Source organism: Amblyomma americanum, chromosome 2 (genome assembly GCF_052857255.1).
Source record: "Amblyomma americanum isolate KBUSLIRL-KWMA chromosome 2, ASM5285725v1, whole genome shotgun sequence".
In the NCBI taxonomy this organism is placed as follows: Eukaryota; Metazoa; Arthropoda; class Arachnida; order Ixodida; family Ixodidae; genus Amblyomma; species Amblyomma americanum.
The window spans coordinates 23,704,063-23,716,963 of record NC_135498.1 but is presented as its reverse complement, the minus strand read 5'-3'; the positions used below and the strand labels follow the sequence as shown (position 1 = coordinate 23,716,963).

Genomic DNA, 12,901 nt, shown 5'->3' with positions numbered 1-12,901 from the left:
CACGATGTCGTTACACCTTCGTGGGTGCAGGCGTTCGAGGAGTGGCTCGAGCAGCACCCCGACGAGCCGCCTCTGCCCGGAGTGAACATGACGCACAAGCAGCTCTTCTACGTAGGCTTCGCTCAGGTGTGGTGCTCCACCGAGACCCCGGAGGCCATCCACCTGCAGATCCTCAGCGACCCGCACTCGCCGGCCAGGTTCAGGTGAACAAGCGCCGTTCCTTTATTTCTCTCCGTTTCAGTGAATGCAGTGTATTTGTCGGCAATGCGGCAAACAGTGCAATAATACAGATTTTGTTGTGGCGGAGCTTCGGTATAACACGTGGCAGCGCAGTAGCCCTTCGGAGGGGCTACCGCTGCCGAACGCTACACCGACGCTACAAGCACGTGATATTTCAGCTAATCAGGCACTGTTGTGTTTGAACGAGATTGTATTTGAACGACGCTTGGTGCTTGAGGCTGTTTGGGAGCGTAGGCGGTTTGTCCTTTAGACGTCGCGTACCACCGGCTCCCGCGGTTCGATCCTCCAAGCAGCCAGAATAGCTGAATATATAAGATATACCCCTAAACTTCTTCCTGTGTTGATAAAGCCACGAGATGCTGGTTTTGGCGTTTTCAGCAAAAGTGACTGGGTCGCATTTGAGGAAGGAAAAGACAACTATAACACTAGATTTAGCTTGTCCATAATCGTTGTCATGCTTCGATGCCTCATGACAGAAAAACAAAATTTTCGAAATTTTTGATAGACATCACGACCTTACCCAGTAACTGGGCAATGCAATGTTTGTTCGCTTTGCTGCGAGTGCCACTGACAATCATGATGTGCAGAACACGTTATAACATATATGACTAGTATAGTAGCAAGTTATAACACTATAACGCATAATAAAGTTTGTTTGTTTTTTTCCTCGATAGGGTGATAGGACCGGTCTCCAACTCAGAAGAGTTCTCGAGGGAGTTCAAGTGCAGAAAGAACAGCGGCATGAACACCCGGAAGAAGTGCGAAGTCTGGTGATGGAACGGGTAAGGTAACCACACAGCTCCGAGAGCACGTATTGAAAACCAGGTTAGAAAAGGGGAGGGAGCTCAACCTAGACTTATCACGGCAATAGATTGTCTGGCGCCTCAGATGACCAGTTTTATCTCTTATTAAACAAAGAAAGAACCACCATAAGAGAAAAAGGGAGAGAGGAGTTATCGTTATCTGATCTTTTTAAAATTCTTCCCACGCAGAAGCGGGTCACCAGAAGGTGACCGATTGCGGAAGGGGCTCCCGCTTGAGGCAAATTGATAAGTTAAGATCGTGACCGTCGGTGGATAACTCCGCGCACGTATAACGACTTAAATACCCTGGCAGCTGCAAAACTCGAGCCCTTCTACTTTTGGCCGCCTTAGCGTTTCAATGCAGCCCCGAACAAAGGAGGCGAGTCTTCGTTTCGGGGATGCTGAAAAGTTACACACTGCGGAGAGGAAAAGTTAGCGTTTTGGCTCAGCCTATATACTTCGTAGAATTTCGCCTTAAGTGAAGCAGTTCGAGACAAGCTAAAATGAAGTGTTAGTATATTGGCCTAGTTTATTTCTCACAGACGAAATCTGACTAGTTCCGGTTGCTTTAACGGAGACTTTGCCTAGTGGACACATGTCTCGCCGTCACATTACGAACTTATGAGTTCCTTCGCCGACACTGGAACGAACAATTCGCTTGAGGCAATCAGTTTGGAGCTCAAATTACTCTCTAGGTAGTGATCCCTGTATTCTATTCTTGTGTTCTAACAAAATTAACTGCAACAAGATTAACTCTAGCTGTACCTTGACGAAGCTAAAAGCATGAAGTTGCTCTTGCCACTTTTGTAGCTGAGTTAGCCGCGCTACGCATCACATACCAGTGTCCTACACCCGGCCTCAGTGGCTCGTTAAGCAGTATCTGCACGAAGCTTGCCATGGTTCTTGAGCTATTTTGATAAAAGTTTAATGCGCAGCGCAGCGTCCCTTCGCTGCCGTCGAGAGATTTGTACGTGTTCATGTCACACACGCGCGATTTTTGCTCAAAAATCGTTGTTCTGTCCGCTTGAACGGCCCTGACAGATACAAGTCTGGAAGCAAACTGAAGCTCCTGCCATCTCTTCTTCCGAGAATGATTGTTTTAAGTGCTGGCCTACACTCTGTTCATAACTTTGCACCTGACATTCTTCCCGAACTCACAAGCACAGTTCATTTCCTAATAATTTCTTAATGCCTGTGTGTATCTTAATCATGCCCAGCATTCTTGGGCAAAACATTTAAATATTGAAATTTCGCGAGCTACTTTTATGGAAATATCGAAGGTAATGGCCCATTCTTTTGAGGCATAGCAAAATTTTTCTTTTAAAGTTTTTTAATCGCTCGCATCGAGCACTTAAGGCTGCCATAAAAAAAATGGTGGTGGTTTAGCTCTGGTTAAACCTGGAGTGACGCGATAGCTACAGCTGGCTGAGTGGTACTTGGTCACGTGCCCAACCACTTTACGAACCACGTGATCAGCCACGGCGCCGCGCCGCCGGCAGCTGCTCCGCACCACGTGACCAACCACGTGACAGCGTGACGGCGCAGCCACGCTGAAGGCTCGAAATGCTACCGTAATGTAGCTATCGCTACAAAAAAAAAAAAGGCAATGGGGAACGTTACTGACGACAGCAAAAACGTGAGGAGCAAAAAAAAATGCAAGCTTGCTCACGAGAGATCTGCGGATATGTTTATTGTAATAGTGAAATATTACAATATGGTGAAAAAAGTTGCGTTCACAAACTCTTTCCCGTCGAAAAATGGTTTTGTCCAGAACTCTTGGTATGCTTCCTTGATAAGAAAAAAAACGCCCCCCTCCTGGTGCCGTCAGAATAATGGAGGCACTCTAAATTAGTAACGTTACTTTCGTGTACTGTGCGATGTCAGCGCACGTTAAAGATTCCCGGGTGCTCGAAATTATTCCGGGGCACTCCACTACGGCAACTCTTTCTTCCTTCCTTCTTTGACTCCCTCCTTTATCCCTTCCCTTACGGCGTGGTTCAGGTGTCCGCCGATATACGGGACAGATACCGCGCCATTTACTTTTCCCCGAAACCAATTATTTTACTACTTAACTTTTGCCTGTGTTGACGACTGTTGCCAGAGGACCGTTCAAAGCGTCCCTCCGGCAACTTGTGCGGTGAGCGGCGGTCGCCGACGGAGTGGAGAGGGAAGAGCGCAGAACGGTGCGGCCTGACCTCCTCTCGCGGGCTTCCGGCTGCTGCTATGGCGTAATACGGAGGAGAGAAGGAGAGAGACAGAGAGAGAGCGTGTGAAAGAGGAAAAAGGGAGCAAACGCAGGGGTCCTACTTACCCATCTTTCGCGAGATCGGAGTCCCTCTATCGCGGCGATCGCGTGAGCCCCCGAGCCCTTCTGATCTTGAAAGTGACACGGACGGAGCGGCTTTGCTGATCAGTGCCGACAGCGTCAGCAGCTCGAGGCGCATCGGAGATATCGAACACGTGTCTCGTTCGCTGTGCATAGAAATCGACCGACGCAAACACGACGATAGACTCGTCGCTGTTGCGCTGAACGCTGGCTTCTCCGAGTGCAGTAAAATGTTACGGATGACGAATTAACTCGTCGGTGTTTTCTTTGGCGCACCATTGGCTGCGAGAACTAACGCGAGATGTAAACCGTAGATCCTTTCAGAAGGCATTCCATTTATGCCTATTCATCGCGTACGCACGCGTTCCTCAATGCATCGCATGTGTCTCGAAATATTTTCGTTTTTTGTAGCGAAAAGCTTCACTACGCGGGTCGGAGCCGAGCTTCGCGTGAGCCGAACTGGTGAGTTATGCGCATGCGCGAAAACGAGTGACATCACGCGCCGCGCAGGTGGTCGCTCCTCGCCGCTGCCGCAGCCGTCGCCTGACCTTTCGGCGCAGCCGCGCGCTACTGCACATGTGCGTCATGTGCATGCGCAAGGAGGCTATATAATGCGCTTGCCAGAGAATAGGCGTGCGCACTCGACATAGAAGGGAAGGGAATAGGCGTGCGCACTCGACATGGAATGGAAGGAGAGTGCGGCTGCTGCTAGACTACGCAGAAAAGCTGAGAAACTAAATACGTCCGATCCAGAAGTACTCGCTTGGGAGTTGGCTGCACAACAGCGAAACCTTAGAGCGACTACTACTCGGATCACCAGGCTGTCTTTATGGCTGTAGAGAAACGGCATGACTATGTGTCCAACAATAATAAATAAAGAAGTTTAATACTGTACCCTCTGTGTCTAACTCGTAAACATATGCCATTGAGTAACCAAGTCTACGCCTATAGATAAAGAGTGTATACAATACTATCTAAGCTACGAAGCATAACCATGACGGCAAACCAAGCATAACTGAACCTGTTCGCTTGTATACCCAGCTTAACCAGAGCTAAGCTACTGCCTAATTTTTTTTTTTGCGCTGAAGGAGAGGGGGTAATCTCCGATAGCTTTCAGCCAGTCAACAGGACTTGTAGGCATGATAGTTCATGACTTAAGAGTGGTAAAGCCACAGATAGGCGAAAGAAAAATGAGGGTATTTTGCAATGAAATGAAATTGGTTTTGGGGGAAAGGGCGCAGCAGCCCCGCCGCGGTGGCTCAGTGGTTAGGGCGCTCGACTACTGATCCGGAGTTCCCGGGTTCGAACCCGACCGCGGCGGCTGCGTTTTTATGGAGGAAAAACGCTAAGGCGCCCATGTGCTGTGCGATGTCAGTGCAAGTTAAAGATCCCCAGGAGGTCGAAATTACTCCGGGAGCCCTCCACTACGGACCTATTCGTTCCTATCTTCTTTCACTCCTTCCTTTATCCTTTCCCTTACGGCGCGGTTCAGGTGTCCAACGATATATGAGACAGATACTGCTCCATTTCCATTCCACCAAAAACCAATTATTATTAAAGGGCGCAGTATCTGTCTCACATCTCAGCGGACACCTGAACCGCGCCGTAAGAGAAAGGTTAAAGGAGGGACTAAAAGAAGAAAGAGGTGCCGTAGTGGAGTGCTCCGGAATAATTTCGACCACCCGGGGATCTTTAACGATCCGGAGTTCCCGGGTTCGAACCTGACCGCGGGGGCTGCGTTTTTATGAAGGCAAAACGCTAAGGCGCCCGTGTGCTGTGCGATGTCATTGCACGTTAAAGATCCCCAGGCGGTCGAAATTATTCCGGAGCCCTCCACTACGGCACCTCTTTCTTCCTTTCTTCGTTCACTCCCTTCTTTATCCCTTCCCTTACGGCGCGGTTCAGGTGTCCGCCGATATATGAGACAGATACTGCGCCATTTCCTTTCCCCAGAAACCAATTATTGTTATTGTCTTTAACGCGCACTGACTTCGCATATCACACGGGCGCCTTTACATTTCATCTCCATTGAAACGCGGCTGCGGAATTCTGTTATTGAGACAATCAGATTCCGCATCCGGCAATGCTAACAGTTGCCCGCTCACGCATTTATCTCGCTTTATTTGCCGGCCGGTTCCGCAGGTAAAGATAGTTGAAAGTTAGCACTTTCACGCTACATGACCCCCGCAAACCAAGGCGACTGACGTAACGCAAGCGGCCAGTAGCGCGCGTAGTTCCCACACCGCCGTGGCGCGTCGTGCCGTTCGCCTTTTCGAGGTTAATGGGTCTCGGCGGTCGGTCGTGCTCAGCTCGGCACCGATGCCTTCGAGCGCGCACGCACGCGCGCACACACACATACGCACGCCCAACGCCCTCTCAGACAGACGCATGCCGGCCGCCTGTCGTCGTCCCACTCGCTCTGTCAGCCACCTTGCTCGCAAACAACTCAGCGGCGAGCTCTTTTTCATTTGCCACCGATTTGTATACGCACGCGCTCGTGCGCCGCCCAGAGCGCTTGACTTCGCGTTCCACTTGCGCCCTTACGTGAACGGCGATCCGAGACGGCACTGACGTTGTAGCCGAGGTTGTTCCGGTGTTTTTATTTTCTTGCGTGACCGCACTTAAAAGATGCATAGCCCGTGCGGGTGTAGTTGCAAATTTCCGGTCTCCCCTTTTCAGCGAGAGCAGTCAAGGGATGCGAGGGACTTTTGAAAGCTACGAAATTGGACTCAATGAGGGTTAGACTTGACGATCGTGAACTGCGACTGAGGAGTGGACGTTGAAATTTTCGCGTGGTACAAAAGGCTATAAGCGAGGACTGCACAGCGTTGTAGCAGTCCCAACTTTTTTGTTACTACTGCAGCAGTGCTTGATGATGTTTGTCTTTAATAAGTCAGTGCTTAAGGAAACTAAAAGAATCGATAGAAGCAATATGTTCAAGCAAAAACAAAATAGACTTTTCATCCACTGTTAGTGTGCGATGACAGCGATAGTTGGTTATCACCCGACCCCTTGACCCAGTCCACGTAGTCCGGCCCGTATGTCTCATATATCCCGAACGCGCCGTATATCCGGTTTGTTCCTATGTGTTCATTCCGCCCCGTATTTCCCGTAAGCGCCATATGCACCGTATGCCCCATATGACCCGTTATGTCACAGATGTCTCGTTCGTCCCATGTTGCCCCAGACGCCCTGCATGTCCTGTACGAAGTGCCATATGAGCCCCGTATATGGCTCACATCTACTCGGGCAACGATGTTTTTTTAGCAGCAAGTGAATGTGAGAGCTTTCAGCTACGGCATAGAACTTCGCCCACGTTGTTTTCCCGGATAACGTCTGCCATGCGCCTGTCGCATCGTGAGCGCATTCGTGAATATCTAGTTAACAGGATGCGGTGCTGTGCAGGTGTTCGAGGTTTAAGACGGTTATTATTATGGCTATTAGAAGTGTCTATAGAAACGCTTATTTGGTTCCATCTGGAATTATGATGCTTGCATTTTTTTTTACAAGATATATGAAACTGAGCTTTCATTCGCGGAACTTGTAGCTGCTTGACACCATGGCGTCTACCAGTTAATGATCTTACATTTTATGGCTCTCATGTCCAATACTTGCATTCAGAAAAGATGCATGTATTTGTTTGCGTAAGGTGCGTCACCCTACAGTGTGATTGTTGTTCCGAAAGCTGCACCGGAACAAGAAATGCAGCAGCGCATCGTAAAGGGAAATGACCAACAATCCTGGTATACGGCTCAGTGAGCATAGAAGCAGAGGAACCTGGCTACTCCTGCGTCTAATGCGATGTTGATGCATCTTTTTGCTGTTTCTTGCAGACTTCGGCCTGACGTGTGGAAAGCGTAAGAGTCCCCGACACTCACATCAGCACCCTAAGGTCAGCATTTCTTCGTTCCGGACTCTTCGCTGCGTGACATCGGGACCTCTTCGAGCTTTGTTCGTAATGCGAATGGTAGTCTATAGGAGGAGAGAAAAAAAAAAACTGAATAGATTGTGCTCGCTAGGCTTTTCTTCGTGTAAATACGAGATAACATATTCAACAAACCCGCGATAAACACGGAGCGCGAACACCGACAACCATCCACACCCAGTATTTAGAAGTTACGTGTGCAAGACTGTGCCTCGTTAATCCGCTTGCTGTGGTGTACATAAGTACCCGTTGCTTTACGTGTTGTGTACCTGCTGTTGCGTTGTCGCGTGCTACGTGTCCACATATCCGTAACGCCATATTACATACGTGTGTAAGCATCGAACCCGAGAAGCAAGCAGTGTACTAGCGAAGACAGAGGCATCCGTAAGGAAAGACCGCCGGAGCCACGGCAGCAATTGTGTGGGTAAAGGAAAGCATGGGGCTTTGATGATTAATTCCGGGAGACACCAAAGAGCCTTTTAGTAACCCAGCCCCGAACTGCTGCTTCCTTCACCTGTTAGAAGTTGTCATTAGCGCTAGAATTGGATTTTTATCGCATATTCCTTTTTTTTTCGTGGCCCAAGTGGTTGCTTCCTAACGAACACACCATAGAGCGCATGCAGTGAGTGCTCAGAAATTTTTAATTTGCTCAGAAATTTTTAATTATATCCAAAAGGCCACAACGCATGACCGTCGTGGCTGCGTACACAGTAGTATTTAACCCGCAGCGTAAAGGCGGTGTTCCTCTTATAACGTAATGCCTACCTCGGTGGCTACGCGACATAAAACAATCTTGCTTGGATTTCTCTATTAACACCTTCCATCCCTGTCCGTAGTGGCCTCACCATCATGAATAGAAGATGCAGCCGTAACAGCATTTTTGCATTCTAGTGACCTCGATATAACTATAGATGCTGCGCCAGCCACACCAATGGAGAGTAGTAGCATAAGAACTTGCTGCGCTTATGCAGCACGCTGAGTAAAGCTTCCGAACCCTGGCCACTCACTTCGCACCATTGCCTTTCGGAGTGTAATTTAACGCTTTTATGTTATGAACACATAAAACTCTTTGTGGATAGAAAGTGAGGGCTGGGAAGGGTAGTTATGGGGGATACGTACTGTCTGCTATAAATGGTGGCATTGAGAACAGAACAGCCTGTACGAAGGTGACCAGTAAGGAGTCTGTTTTGTGAAGTGATAAAACTTTAAGACGTTGAACTCCAATTAGGGTTTTCAAGATCCCTCTTTCCAGGAGCACATCTTTTTGCAGCATAATCCCCACCAGTGGCGATAAGCTTGCAGCACCTGTGCATGCTCTGCATACCGTCACAGAATAATGAGAATGGCTGCTCTGTGGTCGCGGAAGGAGTTGTCAGAATGTCTGTCAACACATGCAGTGGCAACGAAACTCATGCAGTGGCCATTAATGCTTTGTCAGCTCTCTAAATTCACGCTCCCTCTTTCTTTAGAGCCGAAATTCGAGCTTTTCAATCAGTACATATGAGATACTATGGAGAAAGCTGTTTTCTGTTCTTGGAGGTGTGGGCGTGTTTCCTCATCAAGCCAGTGTAACCTGCCGTTGTTAATGCCATTGTCTCAGCGTCAACAGGTCTTAGTGTCTGCAATCCCTTCCAACTTAAGCGTACACAGGGCCAAGGCGTACACGTGTTTTAAGGCTTAGCTGAAGCTTGCGAACGTTCCATGCCTGTTGTCGTGTTCTGGCGTGCATATCATCATTGCTGCCGTGGCACGGTTGTAGATACGTGCGCACATTTGTTATTAGGGAGTTGTGATCTTGTTAAGAGCATGTTGACACACAAGCCACCGATAACTATCGACACATTTCACGCCAGTGGAGAAGGTAGCTTTTTTTCATATCACTCACTTGCTTTTCTGTCCCACGTTATGAACCCATTTTAAAGTTAGCAGGAAACGGGAGGCATTTCCTTGCATCGTGTTATTGTTGTTTTAAGGCATCATGTTATGAGACATTGACTAGGAGGAAAGGCAAAGGTAACGACGCAGACAAATTCAAGCGAAGACTTAATTTGCACTTTGAGTGTCCCGCAGTCGCCTCTTCAAATGAGTTCATGCGCTCGACTGAAATTGCGTTAATCCAAGACGAATGTGGTGAATTAAATGACAATGCAAAAATGTTTCCTCATCATCGAACTGCGTGTCCAACATTCCTCTTTTTATCCCTAAATCGCGTCCAATCTCTCTCATGCATATCTAGATCCTAGTCAAAACACATTAAGAAAACGTGCTAACACTCTTCGTTCGCCAATGTGTTTTGTACATTTCCCTCCAGATTATACCACCTCCAACAGGGTAAGCATGTTACGGAAGGCATTTTGCTTATATCTCGCAGCCTGACCGGTGATCACACGTTCCGGGTTCACCAGTTGGCGGAGCAACGTGTTTTGAGACGTCACGGAATTCACGCTAAACTGGGTTGTCGCGAAATCTTAGTGTTTCAGCTGGGTGCAGGTGACGTATAGTAGTACGTTCAGCGACAAGTAACTGACCCTGATAAAGGAGACTGGCAATGAATACGTGAACAGCTGCCAACACCGAGTGTCATTATTAGTGTCGTTTTTAGCTTACCAAGAGCCTCTTCTTGAACTGATGTGCTGGGTCAAGTGAGATGATGCGACTGCACCCTAGCATTGCAACCGCATCGGCACTATCAATCACTGAAGCTGTTGAAAATTTGCCTAAATATCCCTAAATTGCAGGCGCTACCCAAGCGCGCTCTATTAAATCAGGTGCACTTTACATCTCTGCGAATGGTTGCGTTTGGTGCATCGTTTATTTGACCGGCACTTTGCAGGGATCAACGGTCACATTGTGGCGCTATTGATGTTTCCCAAAGAAAAACGAAACTTGGACGTCACCCCGAACTATTGACATTCACTTTGCTGAAAATGGGACGCAATTAAGTACCTTTTATAACGGGGCGTGCATTTCGTTTCATTGTACAAAGCTGTTGTTTATATGTCCACAGCCCCGTGTACAGCGCTATAGAAGAGAGGCTGTGTGTATAGCCGGCACTGTCACGTATACACGTGTACTCGTAGCTATGTGTAATCAGCAACAGTGCACTGGCACTTTCCGCGTGTATTTAATAACGTTGAGTGGGTTTGTTTCGATGTCGTTGTATACTTAGGAAATGTGCATTTATTTCATGCTTGTGTTGTGTACGTTGAATGTTACAGTATTAGGAAAGATGTCGGAGTCTACGCCTTTTTTCCCCCCTCCGGAGGATTGTGTTTCGGATGAACGATAAATGCGGCTTAAGTCGATAGGACTTGGCACAGTGACAGCTCTGCGCATAGAGATTGCGTTAAAAAGTAAAATCTTTATTGTTTATTTCATGCGCACACCGAGATGAAGCCACGCGCTCGCATGTTCCCTTTAATATTGAGCGACCCTGCACACCCTTATTCTCATGTGTGATATGCAACGCACGTAAACGACGCTGTCTTCAAGCTGGAAATAGGAAACGCTGCACTGACCTAGCTCAAATGTCACTGAAACACTTGAGCTTATTTTGCAGCTGAAAAAAGTGCATCTAGCGAAATCTATTCGATTCCGTAAAGATGCTATCAGCGATCGATGTAGGGAGCTGCTGAGAAAAATTAGTCTCATACTTTTTGTTATTAAAATTCGTTCAGAAAAGGCAAACTTGCGCAGGAATAGGCGGTGTATACGAAGATTTGGACAGGTAGAGAGCTTACAGTGCACATGCACAGTGCAAATGGAAAATCATTAACCTGCTACGTAGAGTATGTTTGCGATCTGTTACGGCAAGCGTACCAGGGTGTGGCAGAAAGTTAGGTGGGCGGGTGAGATTAAGAAGTTTTTGGGGATACGGTGGCCGCAGCTGGCATAGGGCAGGGTTAATTGGAGAGACATGGAAGAGGCCTTTGCCTTGCTGTGGGCGTAGTCAGGCTAATGATGATGATGACCTTAGCCAAGTTATCCGACCCTGAGTACAGTACACTGCTTACACTTTTCAAGTAAGTTGTTTCCGATACCTCAGAAACACGATATTATCGGAATACTTTAAAAAGACATGTTCTACAATCACTGATGTGCGTGCAGATCGTTTTTAAAGTACTCAGGCCGTTTCTGCGTGTATAAAACGATTGTCTAGCCGTCGGGTGTAACTCCGGCCGTAATCTTGCCTGCCCAAAGGCTCGAGAAAGCGGATTCTTCGGTGTCTAAAACGTCTAGAGCGTCAAAAGTGCAAAAATAGTCCGGTGATAGCTTTAGGCGAATGTTCCATTCACAGAAGAGATGGTCTGAGACTTTTAAAAGACATTGTAAGTTTGCCGCAGTTGAGGGCGTTTTGTTTAACGTTGTTAGCACTAATCTACGCCTGTCATGCGCTGCCAGAGTTATGCGAAAATTCAAAAAACAGAAACCGACCACAGTGGAGACTATGTGGGCTACGCTAACGTGAAACATTTCCAGGTACTCCGCTTGCAGCATCTGTGAAGGTTATAATTACGGTGACGAGCTCATGATTAGTTGACGTCTGAGCCTGTAAAATTAGGCGAAAGGATAATGTAATTTCAAAGAGAGCTTGCGTTTGGTGTTTTGCGGCACCGCAGCTCGTTACATGCTCCAATCAAACTGCATGAAAGGGTGTCTTGCATTCAGAAATCAAAGTACACAATGTACTCAAGTGAGGACAATGCTGGCGTTCACGTTCTGTGCGTATATTGCGAATATTTTTTTATATTTTTTTTCTGTGCCGTCGCTCGTTTTTCGAAATGAGGTACCTTTTCATGTCTAGTCAGTTTGTTCAAATATGCTTGTAATATGAGCGTCTACAGTACTAAGTGTGTTTCGCTATTTCATGTCAGCCGGACTTAGATGTGTTCGGTTTGTTAATTATGTTTTCTGGAGACCATGTTGTACGATAGTTTCAGACGTTTTCGTGATTTGACTCCGCTTTTCATGTATTGTTTCTGTTTTACAATTCTAAAGTGTCCTGTTCGACTCCACACATGTATAGGTACATGTGCTTCAGCCGTTTTTGTAATTCCTTTAGGAAGAGTTGCCCTATTGTTGTTATTTGTATGATAAATGAAAGTGACATTTTGTGTTATGTGTTGTGTGAAAAAGAATAAAAAAAGAGAGTTTAAATCTGAGCGCGAAATCATGCGGGGTAAGTGGCAATATTTTATGTTTGTCTGTGAAGTTTTCGAAATAAAATACGCTTTGTTTGATAACATCGTGTTGTACGAGGTGTTTTTTTTTTATTACTCGGCGCATAAGAACTTAAATACATTTTTCTATGTTAATGCGTCTGATACCGTAACATGGAAATTGTGCGTGAAACTCTACAACAGTTCTAAAGCTGGAAACAGAGCTTCGTTGCCGGGCCAGTCGTTTGTTTCGCAAACTCTTACTGCAAGTTCTCCTACACGCCGACACGCATGAATGCAGAGTCCGAAAAACAGAGTAAACACGATTCATTACGTACTAAGGAAGCTTTTACTTTTGAATACCAAGTAACGACAAATAAGACTGGCCGGCTGAAAATCACGCTGTCGTTGACAGTCGTTTAAGGTACCTGGGTGTTCTCTTCGTCTA

At 47.1% G+C, this 12,901-nt stretch overlaps 1 protein-coding gene across 9 annotated transcripts in view; it reads left to right on the top strand.

Annotated features, from left to right (window-relative positions):
• The window catches only part of Nep3 (M13 family metallopeptidase neprilysin 3), a 130,693-nt gene extending 118,156 nt beyond the window's left edge, over positions 1-12,537 (top strand). For all 9 annotated transcript variants that reach the window (XM_077653472.1, XM_077653466.1, XM_077653471.1 and 6 more), the window contains 3 exons: positions 31-203; positions 915-1,022; positions 7,203-12,537. In XM_077653472.1, the coding sequence (XP_077509598.1) occupies positions 31-203; positions 915-1,014 (273 nt within the window). In that variant the 3' untranslated portion in view covers positions 1,015-1,022; positions 7,203-12,537. The remainder of the gene's footprint in view (positions 1-30; positions 204-914; positions 1,023-7,202) is intronic.
• The last annotated feature ends 364 nt before the right edge of the window (positions 12,538-12,901 follow it).